This window comes from Mastigoproctus giganteus, chromosome 2 (genome assembly GCF_048544385.1).
Source record: "Mastigoproctus giganteus isolate SK-2022 chromosome 2, ASM4854438v1, whole genome shotgun sequence".
Taxonomy (NCBI): domain Eukaryota; kingdom Metazoa; phylum Arthropoda; class Arachnida; order Uropygi; family Thelyphonidae; genus Mastigoproctus; species Mastigoproctus giganteus.
The window spans coordinates 64180587-64204758 of record NC_143576.1 but is presented as its reverse complement, the minus strand read 5'-3'; the positions used below and the strand labels follow the sequence as shown (position 1 = coordinate 64204758).

At 36.2% G+C, this 24172-nt stretch overlaps 1 protein-coding gene across 1 annotated transcript in view; it reads right to left on the bottom strand.

Annotated features, from left to right (window-relative positions):
• LOC150089320 (sodium channel protein para-like) overlaps positions 1-24172 on the bottom strand; it is a 2114826-nt gene that overhangs the window by 255648 nt on the left and 1835006 nt on the right. The window contains exon 28 of the mRNA XM_090389008.1: positions 15234-15500. Coding sequence (XP_090245134.1) covers positions 15234-15500 — 267 coding nt within the window. The remainder of the gene's footprint in view (positions 1-15233; positions 15501-24172) is intronic.

The window sequence follows — 24172 nt, the reverse complement described above, 5'->3', positions numbered from 1 at the left end:
CCATTCCAACAAATCTGAAACCTTCCTAAAATGAGGTCTCGAGACTTGTATGCAGAACTCTGCAAACCTTTGTATCATCTGCAAACTTAGACATTAAGCATTATATACCTTCATAAATATGATTAATAAATATGGAATACAACAATGAGCCCAGCTGAACCCTGGTGGATTCCAATAATGACATTAGTTCACAAAAAGCAGTGTTCATTAATAACCACTCTCTGTCTTATCCCAATAAACTAGACTATAAGTGCCACATCATAGACTTTTGATCTCCCGCAAATGGATAAGTTTTTTTGGAAATTTTTACTGTATTCTTGATTAATTAACATATTAAATTGTGTTTTACAAATTGATTAAATAGGCTTAGTAACATTCATTAACTTATTTTTTTAAATTTAACTAGTCATTTTGTATGTTATGACTCAATACTTGTACTGCTATTGTATTGGTGTTTTGGCACAAATTTCATAGTACGTAACCAGTAGTGAAGAAGAATAGTAGGGTTTTAATTGTGATTAATAAGTAGTTAGAAGGTTTTAATCACTTGTTGGACATATATCTTTTGTATTTAGCTAAGGATATAACTAATTTAACATTGTGATCATTATGGTATGGCGTAACTCATTAGCATATATCTCAAATTTGATAGAATAAGGTAACGTAAAACTAGATAGCATAATAGGTATCACACTACATTAGCTTTGTGTAGTATTGTCAATTAATCAATTAACCTTAATTTTCATTGTTAATAATTAAATTGTATTTAAATGGAACTCATGACCCAGACTACAACAGCAAAGCAACAGACACAAAGTAGCGGGAGTGCTGTGGCTTGGGGGAGAACCAAAAGGGGAAATTTTCCAACTTAAAAAATGTGCAACTTGTAAAATTTTTGCAGACTTTCTGGAACACGACATGATCTAGCCAAAGAGGATGTCTTTGTGTGAGCTAGGTGAAGAGAGTGTCAAGAAATTAGGTGCTTACTCAGCATTTTAATGAGCATCTATGAGAGTTTGAAGAGTAAGTTTTATTTTATTTTTATTTTTCCCCCATTTTATTTCCTTCGAGATGCCCTCGAAGGAAATAAAATGGGGGAAACCCATCAAACTCTCAGCTACACAATGCAACACCAGAGCTCATTCTTGTGCATCAGGCAACATAGCAGCAATTTTCAAAGAGGAAAGCTCTGGCCCCACAGGAGCTGGTTATTGCCAGTGACCAGTGAAAAAAAAGTTGTGAATTAGCGTTAAATTTGAAAGTGTCTGCAATTCTACCTAGACAAAATAGTAGGGAGTATATGATGAGAGCCTTGTCAATCAATTTGGCCCTTGAGAAATTATGCACAACTCATGGGGTAGAATTTTTTTCAGCATGGTCTGTGCCTGTTAACAGGAGAGATTGCTTCTACAGGAATGGGATACACTTAAATAGAAAGGGTGCAATAATATTTGCTGAAGCTATTGAGGCAGTGTAGGTGGGTCAGAAGCTACAAGCAGAAGTGAAAGTGATTCATGCACTGCTTCTATTTTGGAGATTTCAAGTAATGCTGGAGTCATCATGGAACAAATAAATACATGGGCTTTGTTAGGTTAACTAAGAGTAAGAACAGGTGCATGTATATATACATTTACACCAATGCTAGGAGTACAGTAAATAAATTTGATGAATTTAAAATGCTGGTCGAGACATCAAAGGCAAATCTTGTTGGTATATCAGAGACGTGGTGTCACACAGATATAAGGAATGCTAAATTGGAATTTGGGGAGTACAATGTGTACAGAAAGGGAATGAAGGGAGGAGGGGATTAATGCTGTTAGTTGAGAAACACATAAAATCTAAGGCAGTGCATCAAGTTGATATTGGTGGAGAGTGCAATGTTGAGTCAGTTTGGTTTGAAATAAGAACTGGGATTGCAAAAATGAGGTTAGAAGTGTGTTATAGGACAAATAACTCTGATGATTACAATGAACAGCTATACAGAGAAATAGAGCGGGCCTGTAAATCAGAATGTCAATGATATATAGGAATTTTTCTTGTTCAGATTAAGAACCTGAGGGGACATCGAGTCAAACTGATGAAAGACAATTGTAGAATAAATGTGCAGAAGTTTGCCTTTAGCCAGCGGGTAGTTGATTGCTGGAGCAGACTTCCATCTATTCTTGTAGAAGTTGATAGTTTAAATAAATTTAAGGCTGAACTAGACAAACATTTAGAGTGACCAGATGAGTGAAGTGGGAAGGGGTTTTTTTTTTTTTTTTTTGGCTGATGATGATAAGCTTGCTTTCTTCCATCAATATGTCTCAACTAATGCTAATGTCTTATAATGGAGCATTTTAACATCCCAGATATTGACTGGAACTTGTGGGTTGGTCACTCTCTCAATAGCAAGCCTTTTGTGGATTTATAGGATGATTGTTTTCTACAGCAGCACATTTGAGAGGCAACCAGAGGGAGTAATTCTCTTGATCAGATATTAGATGACCATTCATGCTTTAAAATTTTGCTGACAAAGGAACCACTAGGGCACCATAATCACAGTCTATTGATGTGGGATTTACTTAAAAATGTAACTACAATTGGAGTAAAGGGAAAGGTTTTTGCTTTTGTAAACGTAACTACAATGGGACCAACTGATGACATTACGAACAGCAAATGCTAATTGGGATGCATTTAAGGAATTAATCTTGGAAGCTACTAAGCTTTTCATACCAACTAAGAAATACTGTTCAAGGTTTAGGCTCAAATGGATGTCAGATGAACTAATGAGACACGTGGCAGAGAAGGAAAATGCATGGAATGATTACAAATTATCAGGTGACACAGAAGCCTATGGTAGATATATGCTAGTCTGTAATTAAGTCACAAAGTAGGTTAGCCAAGCAAAGGCAGATTACGAGAAATCTTTATTAAAGGGTGCAAAGGAAAAACAGCAAAGACTTCTTTACTTATATAAACTCTAGAAGGAAGGGCATCAATGGGATTGGTCCACTTGATATCATTTGACTGCTGATATCCTACTGACATAGCTGACAAACTGAATGAGTATTTTGTATCCACATTCACAAATGAGGAATACTGTAGGGAAGATGATTAAACTCTTAACAGTGAGTTAAATGATTTTGTAATAAGTGAGAACGAAGTGGAGGAAAAATTGTTGAAGATAAACATAAGAAAGGCACCTGGGGTGGATGGAATCTATCCAGTTATATTAGAGGAGGCAGCAATGGAAGTAAGCAATCGCTTAGCAATAATTATGATAGAATTGTTGGACTCGGGGGATGTCCCTATGAACTGGACATGTGCAAATGAGGATCAAAGGGTGACACGAATAATTACAGACCTGTTAGTTTAACTTCTGTTCCAGGGAAAATAATGGAGTTACTGGTTTAAGAAGCATTGCAGGATCATCTAGACAAGACTGCAGTAATAATTCAGACACATGGTTTGTTAAGGGGAATTATTGTCTGACCAATTTGATTGGATACTATGATGTGGTAACAAAGGAACTCAATGCAAAAAATAATTGGGATGTCATATACTTGGATCTTAGGAAAGCTTTTGATACTGTTGCATGTCAAAGACTACTGTACAAATTGGATCACTATGGCATTAAGGGAAATTGCTGTTTTGGATAAAGGGATCTTTGAGTGGGAGAAGACAGGGAGTGGTAATCAATGCGCTTCATGGACTAATGTTATAAGTGGAGTCCCCTCCCAGGGTTCGGTGTTGGCCCATTGTTATTATCTGTATTTATGAAAGATATTGATGAAAGTATATCAGGCTTAATATACAAGTTTGCAGTTGATACAAAGGTTGGCAGGGTTGTTATTGACAGTAATGACAGTACACCACTGCAACATGATCTAGAACAGTTGAGCAGATGTGCTGAGAGGTGGCAACTGAAGTTTCACACTGACAAATGCAAAGTACTGCATATGGGTAGCAGTAATCCCAGAGTAACATACCAACCGTGTGGTACTACACTCAGGGAAGTGGTGAATGAAAAAGACCTGGGGGGGGATGATTGTGCAGTCAGATACGAAGTTTTCTGGGCAGTGCAGACAGGCTGCCAGAGTATCTCATGGGGTCTTGTTAATGATATAGAGGAATTTTGCTAGCAGGGCTAAGGAAGAAATTATCCCCTTGTATAAGACAATTGCCAGGCCACACCTTGAGTTCTGCATACAGGTCTGAAGGCCTCATTTTAGGAATAATGTAGAGCTGTTGGAATGAGTACAGAGGAGGGCAACGAGATTGGTGAGGGGAACAAAGGGGGTGCTCTTACCAAGAAAGGCTTAAGTTTTGGAAATTGCAGTGTCAGGAGACTAGACACCTGCAACATAATCTGATTAAGGTGTATAAGGCCTTGAATGGTTTGAGCAAGCTCAATGCTGATTAGATTCTTCCTCATGCTGGAGCAAGTTTCCATCTGTTGTTGTGGAAGTTAACAGTTTAAAGAAATTCAAGGCAGAACTAGACAAACTTTTGGAGCGAATGGCTACGTGAAATGGGAAGATTTTTTTTTTTTCTTCTTCTTGCTACTTGCGTCATATGCCTCTACTATTTTATTGATATGAACTGACCTCTTATCCAGAGCAGTAAAAACTGCCTTTATCAATCCAATGCAGGATGGAAGCCTCTTCAATGATTCACGCAGAGGGAAATGGATCATAATCTGCCACACTTATCCAATGCTGGTTGACAGATTGACCATATTTACCAGTCAGAGGCTTGAACCCCGATCTACTCAAAGAGTGTGTGCTATTGCACTTCTGCTCCTGACCACTCGGCTGCAGAGTCTAGACCAGTAATTTACCAGTAATGCTATACTGGTACAATTTGTATAGAGGTCTTTGTGCAACGTAATGTGGCGTCTTCGTAGCCAGGTGGGAAGGAGCAGCAGTGTGTACAACACGCTTCTTGATTAGACCGGGGTTCGAGCCCGTCACCACCAAATATGGAGGATGCGGAAAGGTCAGGGAATGACCACCGCATATTCCGGAGCAATATGGCCTTAGTTGCTAATGCTCCTAAAAACCAAACAAGAACAACAACAGCAACGGTATGAAAAGCTTCCCTAAAATCCAAGTGCATGATATAAAAATTATTTTTGCATATAGTTCCTTTGTTATTGATTTATAGTATCCAATCAAATTCATCATACAACTCAGCCTCTTAACAAATCCATGCTGTGACTGTAGTATAATTACATTCCTGTCTAGATGGTCCTTCATTACTCCTTTAACAAGTGACTCCATTATTTTCCATGGAACAGAAGTTAAGCTAACAGGTCTATAAAGCGTATGAGGCTTCAGCTATAAAGCTGAAGCCTCAAGCTATGGAAAAGTCTAGACTATGTATAAGTATAGTGCAAAAAGCATCAATAATACATAGCCAAATCTGAATTAACAGAATGTTAGCAAAAAGGCATTGTTTTAAGTTATATCTCATATTGTGAATACCTTCACAATGAGTTGCCATGATATTGCACTACTTTAAATAAGTAATGCTTCACCTGAGGAGAAGATTACTGTTACTTATTGGAGTGGTAAAGGGATGGTTGAGTGGGAGACAGCAGAGAATGGTAATAAATGGACTCTGATCTACATGGACTAATGTTATTAGCAGAGTCCCTCAGGGTTCGGTGCTGGGCTCATTGTTGTTTTGTGTATTTACCAATGATATCAATAAAGGTATATCAGGCATAATGTCCAAGTTTGCAGATGATACAAAGGTTGGCAGGGTTGTTAATGGCAGTAAAGACAGTATGCTACCGCAACAAGATCTAGAAAAGTTAGGCAGATGGGCTGAGAAGTGGCAACTGAAGTTTAACATTGACAAATGCAAAGTACTCCATATGGGTAGCAGTAACCCAAGAGAAACGTACCAACTGTGTGGTACTACACTCAGGGTGGTGGAGAATGAAAAAGATCTGGGGTAATTGTGCAGTCAGATATGAAGATCTCTGAGCAGTGCAGATGTGCTGCCAGAGCAGGTCATGGAGATCTGTCAAAAGTTTGTCAATGATATATAGGAATTTTGCTAGCAGAGACATGGTGGTGATTATCCTTTTGTATAATGTATAAGGTAATGGTCTGGCCACACCTTGCGTACAGGTCTGGAGGCCTCATTTTAGGAAGGATTTACAGTTGCTAGAACGAGTACAGAGAAGAGCAACAAGATTGGTGAGAGGAACAAAGGGGTGCGCTTACAAAGAAAGGCTTAAGTCCTGCTAGTTGCAGCATCTGGAGACTAGGCACCTGCAAAGTGACCTGATCAAGGTGTATAAGGCCTTGAATAGTTTGAGCAGGCTCAATTCTGACGAGATACTTCCACTTGCTCTGATTAAGAACCTGAGTGGGCACAGATTCAAATTGAGGAAAGACCGTTGTAGAATGGATGTGCTGACGTTTGCCTTTAGCCAATGGGTAGTTGAACAGACTTCCATTTGTTGTTGTGGAAGTTGATAGGTTAAATAAATTTAAGGCTGAACTAGAAAAACATTTGGAGTGACCGGATGGGTTGTGCAGACAGATATGAAGTTCTCTGAGCAGTGCAGATGGGCTGCAAGAGTAGCTCATGGTGTATTGTCAATGATACATAGGAATTTTTCTAGCAGGGATAAGGAGGTGATTATTCCCTTGTATAAGGCAATGGTCAGGCCACACCTAGAGTACTATATACAGGTCTGGAGGCCTCATTTCAAGAAGGATGTAGAGCTGCTGGAACAAGTACAGAGAAGAGCAACAAGATTAGTGAATGGAACAAAGGGGTGCTCTTACGAAGAAAGGGTTAAGTTTTGCAAATTACAGTGTCTGGAGACTAGGCACCAGCGAGGTGATCTGATAGAGGTGTATAAAGCCTTGAATGGTTTGAGCATGCTCAGTGCTGATGGGATTCTTCCTCTCGCTCAGAATAATCACCTGAGAGGGCATAAATTCATTTTTTTCGCGCATCAGCATCTATGGCCATAGTGCACCATGTGTAAAGGAAGGATAGACTGCATAGCAGAGGAAGGAGGGGTTATGTTGTTAGTTAAGAAACACAAACTCTAAGGAAGTGCATCCAGTTCACATGAGTGGACAGTGCAATGTTGAGTCAGTTTGGTGTAACATAAACACTAAAAAAGGGAAAATGGGAGTAGGAGTGTGTTATAGGCCTAATTAGTAAAATCCTTACTAACCTTACAGTTAGTAAGGATTTCGGACTAAAGATGAATATGGCTAAAACAAAAGTAATGATGAACAAGTATGCCACAGAAAGGGAAATAATGATTGAAGGAGCAGTAATTGAAAAGGTTGAGTCATATACCTATCTGGGACAAATTATTAGCTGTAATAATGATAAATGGCTGGAAGTCAAGAGAAGAATAAATTTTGGATGGATAGCATTCAGGAAATAGTCACATACTGAAGAGCAATATCCCAGTTTGTCTGAAACGTAAAAAAATTAACCAATGTGTACTCATCACCATGACTTATGAAAGTGAAACTTGGGCACTCACCAAAAGAATGGAACGAATTATATTGGGAATCAGACTGTTAGATAAGAAGAGAAACACATGGATTAGGCAGTAAACTCAAGTAAAGGACATTCTTATCAAAACTAAAGAACTAAAATGGTCTTCGGCAGGACATATAGCTCGAAGACATGATTACAGATGGACTAAGAAAATAAAGAATGGTACCCAAGAGGAGCTAGAAGAAAACCTGGAAGACAAAGGCGGAGATAGATAGATGAAATTCATGAGTTTGTGGGTGGTAAATGGATGGCCAGTGCTCAAAACAGAAGGAACTGGAAAGTTGCTGGAGAGGCCTTCATCCTGCAGTGGATTGAAAATGGCTGATGATGATAGGCCTAATGACTCTGATGAGTACAACGAACAATTGTGCTGAGAAATAGAGTGGGCCAGTAAATCAGAATATCTTGTAATGGGGGAATTTTAACTTCCCACATATTGACTGGAACTTGTGGATTGGTCACTCGCAAGTAAGGCTTTTGTGGATTTATTGTTGGGTCGTTTTCTACGGCAGCATGTTCGAAAGGGCAACTAGAGGGGGTAATACCCGTGATCTGATTATTAGCAGCAAGACTGATGCATCAGAAATTTGCAGATAAAGGAACCACTAGGTGACAGTCATCACAATCTACTGATGTGGGATTTACTTAAAGATGTAACTATCATCAAGGGTAAAGGGAAGGGTTTTTGTTTTTGTAAAGGTGACTACAGTAGTCTCAGACAGATTTTAAATTCTATAAGGGATCAACTGATGATGTTAAAAAAAGTGAATTCTATATGGAAGGCCTTCAAGGAATTAATCATGGACGCTACTAGGCTTTTCATACCAACTAAGAAATACTGTTCAAGATTTAGGCCTAAATGGATGTCAGTTAAACTAATGAGGCTTGTGGCAGAGAAGAAACATAATGGGATGCATATAAATTAGCAGGTGATACAGAAGCCTATGGCAGATATAAGCTACTCTGTAATAAATTCACAAAGGAGATTAGACAAGTGAAGGCTGATTATGAGAAATTCTTGGCAAAGGGTGCAAATAAAAACAAGAAAGACTTCTTTACTTATGTAAACTCTAGAAGGAAAAGGATAAATCAAATTGGTCCACTTGATGTTGGTGGTTTGACTGTTTTTGATGATTCTTCTCAGATAGCTGACAAACTGAATGAGTATTTTGCATCTACATTCATGCATGAGGAATTCTGTAAGGAAGGGGAGAACATAATAGCAGTAATAGTTCAGGGGAGGTCCCCATGGACTGGAGATGTGCAAATTTATCCCCAATTCACAAAGTGAGTTCAAAGGATGACACAAATAATTATAGACTTGTTAGTTTAACTTCTGTTCTGGGGAAAATAATGGAGTCACTGGTTAAAGAAGTGATGAAGGATCACCTAGACAAGACTGCAATAATAGTTCAGACACAACATGGGTTTGTTAAGGGGAAGTCCTGTCTGACCAATCTGATTAGATACTACGATGTGGTCACAAAGGAACTGGATGCAAAAAATAATTCTGATGTCATATACTTGTATTTCAGAAAAGCTTTTGATACTGTTGCACATGGAAGACTCTTGTACAAATTGGAGCAGTATAGCATTAAGGGCAAGTTGCTGCAATGGATAAAGGGATGGTTAGCATTAGCATTAGTAGAGGCATATTATGCAAGAAAGCAAGCTTATGCAGCATCAGCCAAAAAAAAAAAAAAAACCACTCCCATTTCACCCCTCTGTCCATTCCAAATACCTGTCCAGCTCAGCCTTAAATTTATTTAGGCTATCATGGTTGAGTGGGAGATGGCAGAGAGTGGTAATATGTGGATACTGCTCTATGTGGACTAATGTTATTAGTGGAGTTCCCCAGGGTTTGGTGCTGGGCCCATTGTTGTTTTGTCTATTTATTAATGATATTGATGAAGGTATATCAGGTTTAATGTCCAAGTTTGCAGATGATACAAAGGTTGGCAGGGTTGTTAATGACAATAAAGACTGTATGCTACTGCAACAGTAGCATACTGTCTTTTCTATCTAACTTTACTAAAGTTAGGTAGATGGGCTGAGAAATTATACTCTAGCTGACCCAGAAGCCTCCTATAGAGTTACCAATAGGTTCAGTACAATGGATTAAATAGTGGGTGGCCTGCGAATGCCGTTTCAGAGCTGTACCCTCAAAATGTAAAGATGATTGGATCTCACCATAATGTCTATCCTAACCTAAGAGACATCAGGCATACTGCATGATTGAAGAGATGGGGGGGGGGGAGGTTGCTGGAGCTTTGCTCTGGAGACTAAACATGGGTTCCACCACTTCAAGCCTCCAATAAGGAAAATGGTGGTAAATGCACCGATTTGGTGAGAGTGTTGCCTGTTAACACAGGGGTGGCATTCTTCCTTGTGGTGTACACACCACACCTAGACCTTTGCTTACCTGGTGTCACCTCCAGTATACTAGGTGCCATATTTTTGGACTACCATGGGGTTATATTCCATCGTTATTCCATAGAACGGAATATTCCATAAAACTCTTGGAATATTCCATAGAGGGTTACTACACTCTCACCATTGTGAAGGTGCAAGCAGAGAGGATTTGGTTGTCACATAAAGACCAGAATTTGCCAAAATTCTGTCCACCTGACTACCAGTTTCATCAGCATTTTAGACTCCCATGCAATAAGACCAGCTTGGCATACCTGAGAGAATGTTGGTGACAGCCTCTACGACTAAATTGGTACAATGTGGAATTAAGGAAAAGTTATTGCTATGGATAAGTGGGAGAGGACAGAGAATGGTTATCAATGGATACTGTTCTTTTTGGATTAATGTTATTAATGAAGTTCCCCAAGGTTTGGTGCTGGGCCCATTGTTGTTTCTGTATTTATTAATGTTATTGATTTGGGTATATTAAGCTTAATGTATAAGTTTGCAGATGATACAAAGGTTGGCAGGGTGGTTACTGACAGTACGAAATGTATGCTGCCATCACAGGATCTAGAAAAATTAGGCTGATGGGCTGAGAAATCTATTCAAGTTTAACACTGAGAAATGCAAGGTACTGCAGATAGTTTGCAGTGATCTCAGAGTAACGTATAAACTGTGTGGTACACTCAGGGGAGTGGAAAATGAAAAGGATCTGGGAGTAACTATGCAGTCTGATATGAAATTCTCTGAGCAATGCAGACATGCTGCCAGGACAGCTCATGATGGTTTTGCAGCATCAGCCAAAAAAAAAAAAAAAAAAAAAAAAAACCCACTCCCATTTCACGCCTCTGTCTAGGATATACAGAAATTTTGCTAGCAGGGATAAGGAAGTGATTATCTCATTCTATAAAGCAATGGTCAGTCCACACCTTGAGTACTGTATATAGGTCTTCCTAAAATGAGGTCTGGAGGCCTCATTTTAGGAAGGATATAGAGCTCCTGGAAAGTGTACAGAGATGTTTGTTTGTTATTTGGTTTTTAGGAGCATTAGCAACTAAGGCCATATTGTTCCGGGGATGACCTTTCCGCATTCTCCGTATTTGGCTGTAAAGTAAATAACGTGTTTAGGCAACTCTACACACTGAGGTTGTAGAAAACAACCTCAGTGTGTAGAGTTGCCTAACACGGGATTCGAGCCCGTGCTCGAATCCCATGTCTAATCAAGAAGTGTGTGTGTGCTATGCACTGCTGCTCCTGGCTACGGAGGTGCTGTACAGAGAAGAGCAACAATACTGGTGAGGAGAACAAAGGGGTGTTCTTACCAAGAAAGGCAAAATGTTCTGCAAAATGGAGCATCTGGAGACTAATCACTGTGAGGTGATCTAATTGAGTTGTTTAAGGCTTTTAATGGCTTGAGCAAACTCAATTCTGATGGGATTCAGGATTTTTCTTCTTGCTCAGACTATGTACATGAGAGGACATAAATTTGAACTGAAAAATGGTGGTTGCAGAACAGAAGTGCAGAAGTTTGCATTCAAGGTGGTTGATTGTTGGAACAAACTTCCACCTGTTGTTGTGAAAATGGATAATTTGAATAAATTCAAGTTATAACTAGACAAACTATTGGAGGGATTGGATAGGTGAAATGGAATTTTTTTTTTTTTTTTGGCTTTTGCTGAATAAGTTTTCTTTCTTGTATCATTTGCCACTATTAATATATTAATAATTTGTATAGAAATCTTTCATGTGGAACAGTATCAAAAACTTTGCTGAAAATTAAATATATATATATATATATATAAAGTCAAAGTTATGCTACTATGTCACGGTCACCAATCATACTGGTCAGACAAGATCATCCCTTACCAAATCCATGCTGTGATTACGATATAACTCTGTTTACTCACGTTGATCCTTTGTTACTCCTTTCATCACTGACTCAATTATTTTTCCTGGAACAGAGGTTTAGCTTACAGGTCTATAATTTCTCACTTCACCATTTTATCACTTCATGAACAGGGGAGACATAAGCACATCTCCAATCCATAGGAATCTCCCAAAGATGCTTCATAATTATTCATGCATGGATGTAGATACAAAATATTTATTGTTTATCAGCAACCAGAACAAAAATTACCAATAATTATGTTATTCCTATCTAGTGGACTAATATGATTTATTACTTTTCTTCTAGTTTTATCATAAGTAAACTCTTTACTACTTTTCTTTGGATTCTTAGCCAAAATCTTCTCATAATCTGCCATAGCCTATGTTATCCCCTCTTCATGACTGGATTGAAGACTAGTTTGTACTTATTGTATGTTTCAGTGTCCCCTGATAATTTTTAACCATTCTATGCAATTTCTTCCATGTCACTAGTTTGATCAGTTCATCTGTCATCGATTAAGGTCTAAACCTTGAATGGTATCTCTTAGTTTGTATGAAAAGTTTCATAGCTCCTATAGTTACTTCCTTGAATATTTTTTCCATTTAGAATTTACTGTCAGTAGCATTATCATTTGGTCCCACTGAAAAGAATTTAAAAATTGTCAAAAATTATTGTAGTCAATTTTATGAAAGCAGAATACCTTCCCTTTACCCTTGACAGTAGTTATATCTTAACATAAATCCATCAGTACACAGTGATCACTGCCACCTTGTCATTCTTTTATATGCATATTTTAAATGCATAAAGTGTTAATGCTAATATTCTTTCCTGTCTTTACCTTTTTATATTTGGACAAATATTCAGAAACAGGGCATTCAGTGTAGGGTGGCAATATGAATCTGGACTCTTTCTGGAACAGTGGAAAATATTCTTTCACAAGAAAGGTGGATAACTATTTCAAGCATGGAAGAAATAAATGAATGCATAACTCCATACTGTTCCATGAAGATGCTACATTAGGTTGAGTGTCAGTGACCGAGATAGTAATGAGAGGAATTACCTCACATCCCAGAAATAGTTTCACCTGCTGTCATAATCCCTTCAGCCATGTTCCACCTAGGGACTCCACTAGCTTCATGACACTGCTTGTAGTCAACTTTATATTATCATATAACATCTGTATAATTATATCAACTTTTAACAACCTTAAGGTAGGTCTGGTGCCTTAACCACTTGGCCAAGTTTCATAACACACTCTTCAGTGAGTCAAAAGGCTTAGATATAACAATCTTACAATGAAGAACTTGCAAACTCCCGTATTAGAAATCTTAGTTTCAAACATTGATTTATAGATAGGGTAAACAACTAAATTCAGAGTAACAGTCTCAGTTTTACTGTTGTTATGATTTATATTGTGGCGATATATGCAGTGCAGTATGGCATTATTCCAGCATGTAAGGCCATTTTGCACTATGCATATCATATCTGTACGTAATGTGTGAAAACCACTTTGTCAAGGAGGAAACTGCTTCTTACCACAGAAAAAAAAAAAGGAATCTTGTTCAAGAGAAACTATAATTATTTAAGTGACACGAGTGTCTTCTTCACTACATAACCCTCTCATATCACCTTATATGCAACTTAAAAAAACGACTCCCTGGACTTGGATCACAGTTACTTTTAATATTTATATAATCTCGCAACTGGTGTTAATGAAATGCCTTCTCTCGAAAAGACTGGTGTTACTGAAATGCCTTCTCTCTGATCAAGAACAAGCCCAGAACATGCAAATAGTGAACCTACTCTGGATATGATAGTGCACTGAAAAATGTAGCAGCACCAAATAGGATTTCTCAATGAAGATAACTGACATCTTTAATGAGTTAATCTGGAGGCATGTTGCCAAAACAAAAAAAAAAAAAAACATGACTGAGAGAACGGAATGATGTCTACTTCCACTGTTTAATTCTTTTACACAGGACCTTGAGACCAGATTTCTTATTCAGGGGTGTTTACTATAGTGACACCTGAGGAATAGACTAACTTGCAACAAAATAGAATAAAAGATATAAAATCAATGTGCTATGCATCTTAATTGATTTATATGTAAAGATTTTAAATGTGTATGTAAGGCTGTCCAGAGTCTGTAAAACAAAGAGAAGTAAATAAATAAATAACACTTGTACTAATTTAATAGTTATTATCTACCTTTATTTATGCTGTAATAGGATTCCTATCATTATATAACTGTATTAGTAATAAAAAATATTAAAATTTAAGGACACTTCATTTCAGGCTTGGTCCATTCAGTGTTGGATTTAACCAAATCTCATTCAGTGCAATTTTTAAATCCTGCACTGAATGAACTCATGCAATTCACAAATCAAGAAAATGCTGAAACATAGCCAAGTATAACTAAACATATCAAAATGTGTATCTAAGTAATTAAATGTGCTATAATAGTTATCATTATCCTAATTCAATTATATATATATATGTTGTTCATTTTGTCCTTGAAGTTCACCTTCTGAGGGAAAGCCACGCAGTTACCTAACACAAAATATTATATATATATATATATAAACTAAGTAAATTTATTCACATGGGTTGGTTGAAAGAAATTCATTAATGCAGGGGCCCCAACTGTTTTACATAAGTTGGCCACATTGAATGGTCAAATATGTGAAGATGGCTACATCTCAAAGTGAAAATGTATGGAGAGGGTTACATCCAGAAAGTGTTAAGAAGAATTCATAATTAAAAGCTTCCTGTTTTTGTTGAACACAAAAATGAAGTGAACCTTACTTTTTTGTAGTGACTTAGACTTATGCATAAAATGAAAAAAAAACAAACTTTTCCATCCACCACTCTTATGTTTGCTTCTTTGAAGCAGATGGCTGTTTTACTAATTCTTAATAAAGAGGATTATGTTGTACATATCATTTTTAAAGCATCTTTAAAGAAGGAATTTTTAAAACTTAATAAGTTGAGACTATAATATAAAATTAAATTTCCTAGTTAAATTAATTTTTTCACACTTCACATTAAGAATTCCCTCCGGAAAAATTAGGGAGAAAAAAAACTGATGGCTGCAAGTACCTAATCATGCAGTGGGGCTATTTCATGTGAGATAGGTTAGGGCCATTCAAATCAAAAGCTAAATACAGCCCTTGGATCACAGGTTGGGTGCTTCTGCATCAATAAAAAAAAATTATTTTACAGCTTACCAATAATGAAAATAAATAAACTTGATTTTTTCTGGGAAGTTTATCATAAAAAATTTTGAAAAATACTTGCAGAAAAAAAAATTATTTATTACATATATCATTATCCTACTTATGTGTTTTACTTATTATTACTACTTATATATAAGTGTATCAAAGTTATAAAAGCTTCTCCTATCACTTACCACTTGAAAAAGAGCTAAATATGCATTTAGAACATTGTCAAAATTTATCATAGGGTTTTTCCAGGACAAGTTGCGGTTTTCACAGGCAGTTTTATCAGGCACATAAGTGGAATTAACTCTCTCTTCAGTTTGCTCATCATAACAATAGTAATACTTGCCTCCAAAAAGCTGAACACCCATGATTGCAAAAATTAGCCAAAAGATTAAACATACCAGAAGTACATTGCAGATAGCAGGAATAGCTTGAATTAAAGCATTTACCACCACCTAGTAGATCAAAAAATGTATGTGTGTATATGTATGTATATATATATATATATATATATATATAGATATAAATATATATTTTTATATATTTTTTTAAGTTTTTCATTTTGAAAATATTTTAAATATGCTTGCTGCTATATTACATTTTGATATATTGTAATGTACAGAAATAGACATATTATTATTTTAATAATGCATCACATAATATAAAATGATAGAGTAATTAGATCTTGTTCAGAATAAGACCTAGTTACTGTTAATTAAAATAAACTTATGTATGTAACAATTTTTTATAAATCTTCACATACACAAGATTAATCTTAAATAAATTTCCTACTAATAGTCTGAATTATGTGTTTAGCTTATATTGAGACTCTGACATGTGCGGGGTGAGATGAGGGTGAAAAACTAAAAAGATGTAATTTTAGTTCATCTTAGTTTTAGTTTAGATCAGTGTATATCTCACTAAATTCAAATTTATAAAATAGATTACTTAAAATAACATTTAAGATGTTTTAATATTAATGTATATAAACTGTTAAAATAATAATGCAATACTAAATGAGTTGTAGAAACTATAAACTGTGTTTATTTATTTATTTTTTCCAAGGTATTGAAAATGAAATAACATATTCTTATAAGCATAGATATTTCACCAAAACAGATTGTTGTCTACAACCTCAGTGTGTAGAGTTGCCTAAACACGTTATTTACTTTACAGCCAAACAACCAACATTTTACAGTATTTGTAAGAACACATTTAGTTTTACCTTGAAGAATAGATAAATATACATGTAGGAGGCTTTGCAAAATGCTTCAGCATAGAGCACGAGCTTTTTGGAAAGCCCCTGCTGTATTCATAAAAACTGCTTGTATTTAATTTAAGTAAGTTGCACATCCTGAATGGAAATAATAATTGATTTAATAAGGATATTAACTGATAACTGCTCATATAGCTTATACATAGGTAAGTAATTTGGAAATGAATTTCAACAATATTGTGAGATATTACCAGTAAAACGACCACCAAAATTCATTAGTTTAGTATCCTTATTAGTATATTTTTTATACACAGAGTAGTATAACTTATTAAAAGAAAATTCACTGTGCAGTTACGTGCTCTTTAACACATTAATCCACACTCAAATTTATGGAAAGTTATTAGAACAGAGGCAAAAACTTCCATATTGTGAGACTGCCGGGGAAGAGGGGGTTTAGGGGCCTGATGACCAGTTTGGCATAGATATTAAAGATTGCATGGGGCCATTTAGCAACCTAGCCTGGGGAGGAAGAATTTATATTTTCACTTCTCTCTCTCCTTCTCTTAGAGTTACTAAAAATTTTTCTGATATTAAAATTTAATTAAATTTGGACTTTTGTCGTTGTTTTTTTGCTTTTATTAAATTAATCTTATATTTGTGTTAAACAGAATCGGCTGCAGTGATGTTTCTTGCCTTCACCCCATAGAATATCTTTAAAAGTTTATGCTAATTTAGAAACTAACTCAATTCAGTCTTCTAGCTTTCGCACAGTTCATAACCAGCAATTTTTATGTGTGCTATGCTATTTGCTTAAATAATCACACGCTAACAATTTAATACAGCCTTAAACAAGGTGTTTCTGTGAAAGCTGACCTCATTTCTACATCACAGATACTTGTAGATCTACTTTGGGGTGGAAATAAAGTCATTATTAGTCTAAATAATGACATTTTCTAGATAACTGTTTTCTGAAGTATCGAGTTCAACATGAGCAGTGCATCTAATTTAAACCATTCCCAAGGTGAGTATTCTGAACATAGGGGTTCCCTATAATGAGATTTTGAAAGAGGTGGTGAGTTTATTATATTCTGAAGTTAAAAGAAAAACTTTGTATATACATATTTATTAATTTCTTCTTATTTTGACTTGATTGCCTATCATTAAAGTAAAATTACTAACAAAAATGAAACCAGAAAAGAAAGAGAGTTTTTTTATTTTGTTTTGAATCTGTTAATAATCTGAATATGTATCTGTTAATTTGATTTCCTCAACTTCTGTATCTAAATTCCATATAATTCTGGCTTTTGTAACAGCCAAAGTCTGGTACAATCACCAACAGGTGTAATATGTTCTTGTCTGTTTTTAACATTTATTTTTGTTCTGCCATCTATTAAAACATTGGTTAAAATCACTGATAAGAGATTGCAGCATGTACTAAAAATTTCAAGGCAATTTGTACATAACAGGATGCATTATTTGAAATAACCTCCAAAAATGTAGATCAGTGTATGCTTATTAATTTAAAGAACACATGAAATTTGTAGATAAATGTGTTCACTTCTGAAAGGGCTGATTATAAGAAAATTTAACTAGTCTATTTATTTGTCTGAGTTTATTAGGAATATAATGGCATTTGGCTTAACAGTATAGCTTTAAAATTTCCTTAATGGAAATAGTTGCATCTTTATGCAAATTTCTGCTGATGTATTGTTTGATAGGATCACAGTCTAATACTATAAGATTTCTGGGGTATCAATGTAGTATTTGAAATAAAATCAAAAGTTGTACGCTTCATCTCTAAGTTATACCAGAATAAATCCAGCTTGGAGACTAAGTGTGCAATTTCTCTTATGCACTAGCACATCAAAATATTTATCATAAAATATTCCTAATTCACACATCATATACTTATTTAATAATATCTTTCATAAGAATGACTATCGAATGCAAGTTGAATGTAAGTCCAAGCCTGAGTACTGAACACTCAGCGCTCGTAGAAACTCCATGGTTCAGATTGCACACAGGTAAAGTGCATGAATTTCATAATGTTATAATGTGTAGGGCAAATTATACAGATTAAAGATAAACATTAACAGTTATGGAGGTTGATATGGAAGTTTTATTTCCACATACCATTTGGCTGTTCACTTAGACAAAATACATAACTCACAGTTCAGCATACATTTGCTAATATCTGCTAGCTCATGAGAAGCCAGTAATCTTTGGAATCCAGCTGTAAATTGCTGGATTAAAGAATATTAAAGAATATGACTTCTTTAAGGAGGCTTAAATAGTCCCTCTTGAGAGATACTTATTGGATTATGGGCTTAAAGTTAAGGAGTTTGCTGAAGAATGTACAGTATGCTTTTCTGGTCAGTAGATACAATAATAACAGACACTGGATATTGAATGTCCGCTTTAGATTTTGTTAGGGATTTTCTAGAACATTCCAGACAGATTTTCTTGGGATGTCAAAGTTATAAAATTAAAAGATATTATTTAACTACAATGTGTTATAGATACCTTCACTATGGACATGCTGAATATAAATATAAAATACAATATAAATATAAAAACCTATGTAGTATTTTTATTTATATGTATATGCAATATATATATATATATATTAAAGGGGCCTCAAATTTGTATATGGTCAGGGGCCTATTTCATCCTTAATCCAGCCCTGCATGGGTGCCTCAAATTTTAGCATTAGCAAGGGCACATGATGCAAAAAAGCAAGCTTATATAGCATCAGCCAAAAAAAAAAAAAAAAAAAAAAAAAATCCTTATTTCACCCATCCCCTCACTCCAAATGTTTGTCAAGTTCTGCCTTGAACCTATTTAAGCTATCAACTTCTACAACGACAGATGGAAGTTTGTTCCAGCAATCAACCACCCACTGGCTAAATGCAAACTTCTGCACATCTATACTACAACTGTCTTTCCTCAATTTGAATTTATGCCCTCTCAGGCAGTTATTCTGAGGAAGAGGAAGAATTCCATCAGCACTTGAATGATTTGAGCATGCTCAAACCATTCAAGGCTTTATACACCTCAATCAGATCACCTTGCAGGTGCCTAGTCTCCAGACACTGTAATTTGCAAAAATTAAGCCTTTCTTCATAAGAGCAACCCTTTGTTCCATTCACTAATCTTGTTGCACTTCTCTGTACTTGTTCCAACAGATCTACATCCTTCTTAAAATGATGCCTCCAGACCTGTATACAGTACTCAAGGTGTGGCCTGACCATTGCCTTATACAAGAAGATAATCACCTCCTTATCCCTGCTAGAAAAATTCCTGTATATCATTGACAAGACACTATAGACAACACCACAAGACACCATCTGCACTGCTCAGAAAACTTCATATCTGCCTGCACAATTACCCCCAGGTCCTTTTCATTCTCTACCACTGGCAGTGTGGTACCACAGAGTTGATATGTTACTCTGGGATTAATGCTTACCATATGTAGTACTTTACATTTGTCAATGTTAAACTTCATTTGCCACCTCTCAGCTCATCTGCTGAACTTTTCTAGATCCTGTTGCACCAGTGTACTGCCATTAACAACCCTGCCAACCTTCGTATCATCTGCAAAATTGGACATTAAGCCTGATATACCATCATCAATATAATTAATGAATAGAGAAAACAACAATGGACCCAACACTGAACCCTGGGGGACTCCATTAATAACATTAGTCCACGAAGAGCAGTGTCCATTGATGATCACTCTCTGTCTTCTCCTACTCAACCATCCATAGCAGCAATTTGCCTCCAATACCACACTGCTCCAATTTGTTCAGCAGTCTTCCATGTGCAACAGTATCAAAAGCATTTCTAAGATCCTATTATATGATATCAAAATTATTCTTTGCATCCACTTCCTTTGTGACTACATCATAGTATCCAATCAAATTAGTGAGACAAGACTTCCCCATAACAAACCCACGCTGTGTCCGAGTTATAACTGAAGTCTTGTCTAGATGATCCTGCAATGCTTCTTTAACCAGTGCCTCCATTGATTTCCCTGGAACAGAAGTTAAACTAACAGGTCTGTAATTACTTGTGTCTCCCTTTGATCCTCCTTTGTGGATTGGGGTCACATTTGCACATCTTCAGTCATTGGGTACTTCCCCTGAGTCCAAGGAAGCTCTCATAATTAGGGCTAAGGGTTTGCTTACTTCCTTTGCTGCTTCCTTTAATATAATTGAATAGATTCCATCCACCCCAGGTACCTTTCTTATGTTTATCTTCAACAATTTCTCCTCCACTTTACTCTCAGTTATTACAAGGTTATCTAGCTTACTGCCACAGTTGAATACACCTCTGGCATTCCCCTTCTTGAATAACTCCTCATGTGTGAATGTAGGTGCAAAATATTCATTTAGTTTGTTAGCTACGTGAGCAGTATCATCAATGGTTGAACCATCTATATCAAGTGGACCAATCTAATTCATCCGCTTCCTTCTAGAGTTTACATAAGTAAAGATCTCTTTGCTGTTTTTCTTTGCATCCTTTGCCAAAGATTTCTCGTAATCTGCCTAACCTCCTTTGTAACTTGGTTACAGACATAGGCTTTTGTGTCAAATGTTAATTTATATGTATCCCATGGATTTTTATTCTCTGTCACATGTCTAATTAGTTCATCTGACATCCATTTAGGCCCAAATCTTGATCAATATTTCTTTGTTGGTATAAAAAGCCTAGTAGCTTCCAAGAATTCAAAGGAAGCCTAGTGCCTTCCTTTGAATGCTTCCCATTTTGAATTTGCTGTTGGTAACATCATCAGTTGGTCCCACCGTATAGAATTTAAATACTGTCTCTTGACCACCGTAGTCACCTTTACAAAAGCAAAAACCCTTCCCTTTACCCTTGATGGTAGTTACCTCTTTGAGTAAATCCCACTTCAGCACACTGTGATCACTGCCACCTAGTGGTTCCTTTATCTGCTGATTCTTTTAGAACAAGTAAATCAGATTTACCTATTCTAGTAATATCAGCAACTTTGGCAAAATCATAAATTATAGTATTTGTCTCTAAGCTGAACACAAGCCCAGGCCTCAAGACTCAGAACTCAGTCTTCAGTGAGAGAAGAAAGTTTTGCAATGATCAAACTCACATACAGGTAAAGTGTACATATCTTTATTTAATCTCTCTGTAATCTGCTTCATAAATGTAGTTTGAAGTCTGTTCTTATACCATTGCATTTGTATATAATTTAAAGGCAATAAATTGGTAATGAATGAGTGATGGATAATTATTAATTACAGTTATTGCTGACTTTTTGTGCCAATTGCTTAGCTATAATGCAGTATAGTCATGCACTACTGTAATATAAAATATAATATAAAAACTGCTGCTTCTGCTACTGTGTTGTGTAGTTTTTATATTTTAAAATAAAAGAGGCTTCACAATTAGGAAAATATAAATGCATCAGTAATGGTAGGATATGTGGCCCTGGGCAAATGCACAAAGGCAACACAAAGCCATTAGCAAATTCCCACATTGCCATGCCTTAACTCACCACTGTGCATAACCAAATATACCAAACAATTGAATTTTCATTCTGCTATTCTGGAGATGGGGCAATTCCTATGTAATGCTAGGGTGATTTTTTATAATATACTGTCTACTGGTTGTATAGGGTTCGAAAGTCTTGTCACCCACCTAATTATATATTCAATGAGCAACATATTTAGACTCATATATTTTCTTTCTTTCAGATAGCTGACACATGAGTTCTTATATAGTGACAGGCAGGCTAATCATAAGTGTATGGGCTTGTGAATGTCCACCGATAGAAAAATTCTGAATAAATGCAAAGGGATTTTACTGCAAGGTTTAACAAAGAAGCTCCTAAATAAAATAATGCAGTGGGAGCATAAGCTGTTCAGGGCAGGATCAGTTTTGGATTTAAAAGAAAAAAAAAAATTTCTACTGATCGGGAATAAGGAGGCATCAGTGCTCTCTCACCCAAAAGGTCACTGCAGAAACAATCATCCAAACTTGGAATCCCAAAAAAACCACAATGCTAACACACATGAAAACTGATCTTAAATTGAAATCCTTGAAACTGTCATTCATCAATGAGCTAAATGATGATGACATGTGAAAAGCTGTGAGGGTTGCCTTTCCCAAAATCAACATTGCTATGTGCGCCACAAAATATACCAAAGAGCATGACCCAGGATCATTTTAAGTCATGAAAATGGTGTTCACGCTGACAGTCTGGATCGTTAAACTGACCCTGTGACTAGTATAAAGTAAAATAAACTGTAATCTTATATTCATGTAATGAGAGGGGGGGGGGAGGAGATGACAAGAATTTCAGACTACCATATACTTTTTTTTGACAAGTATTTAATATAGCCAAAGCTATATGGCCTTAGAAATAAATTTGGTAAATCGAGACTATCTTCTCCTGCATTATGTTTGTGAGTTGATAGACTTTCAACTGTTATTAGTAAGTGTTAAGGTTTTATTGCCTTCACCTAACTGAAATCATATCTAAGCTCATCTTGAACTGCACCACTTTTAAGAAAATAGCAGTTAAATGCTGCAGTATTGACAAGTCTCCCTAAGGTGCATTAATTTTAAACAAACATCACCAAATGGTTTTATTGTTATTGTTTAAAAAATTAGGGAAATAGCAGGATAGCTTTTTACTGACAGCTTTCAGCAGGAACCAAGTGCTTGGTAAAACCAATATACAAAAAGTAAAGCAGTCATCCAAGCTCTTTCATTCCACTTCCAAATGATTGGAAGCATACCTTTCATATAGCCTTTTAATACCCATCAATAGATATCTCCTCCTTAGCAATGTTGGCTAAGGAGGAGGTTCTGGGAGGCACTTTCTTCCAGAATAAATTTGTCTCATCAACAGTGAAAACTTACAAACTGCCTACTCCTTGCTTTAAATTCATTTTCTGTACATTAGCATTAGTAGTAGCATATGATGCAAGAAAGCAAACTTATACAGAATCAGCCAAAAAAAAAAAAAAAAAAAAAAACCTCTTACAATTTCCCCTATCCATTCACTCCAAAAGTTTGTATAGTTCTTCCTTGAATCTATTTAAGCTATCAACTTTCACAATGACAAACAGAAGTTGGTTCCAGTAATGAATCAATCGCTGGCTAAAGGAAAATTTCCACACATCTATTTTGCAACTGTCTTTCCTCGATTTGAATTTATGCCCCCTTAAGTACATAATTTGAGCAAGAGGAAGAATCTCATCAGCCATTGGGTTTGCTCAAACCTTTCAAAGTGTTATACACCTCAATCAGATCACCTAGTCTTTAGACGCTGCAAATTGCAGAACTAAAGCCTTTCTTAGTAAGAGAAGTCCTTTATTTACCTCACCAATCTCATTACACTTCTCTGTGCTCATTCCAGCAGCTCTATATCCTTTCTAAAATGAGGCTTCCAGACCTGTATGCAGCACTCAAGGTGTGGCCTGATCACTGCCTTTTACAAAGGGATAATCACCTTATTCTTGCAAGCAAAGTTCCTGTAATAATAATATCATTGACATGACCCCATTGAGCTGCTCTCACAGCCTGTCTGCATTGCTCTGAAAACTTCATATCTGACTGCACAATTACCTTCAGGTCTTTTTCATTCTCCACTACCCTGAGCTACGTGAGCAGTTGGTACGTTATTCAGTGGTTACTGAGTAACCACTGAGTGGTTACTGCTACCTGTATGTAGTACTTTGCATTTTTAAATGTTAAACTTCAGTTGCCACCTCTCAGCCCATTTGCACAACTTTTCTAGATTCTGTTGCAGCAGTGTACCATCATTACTGTCATTAACAACCCTGCCAACCTTCGTATCATCTGCAAACTTGAACATTAAGCCTCATATACCTTCATCAATATCATTGATAAATACAGATAACAATTGGG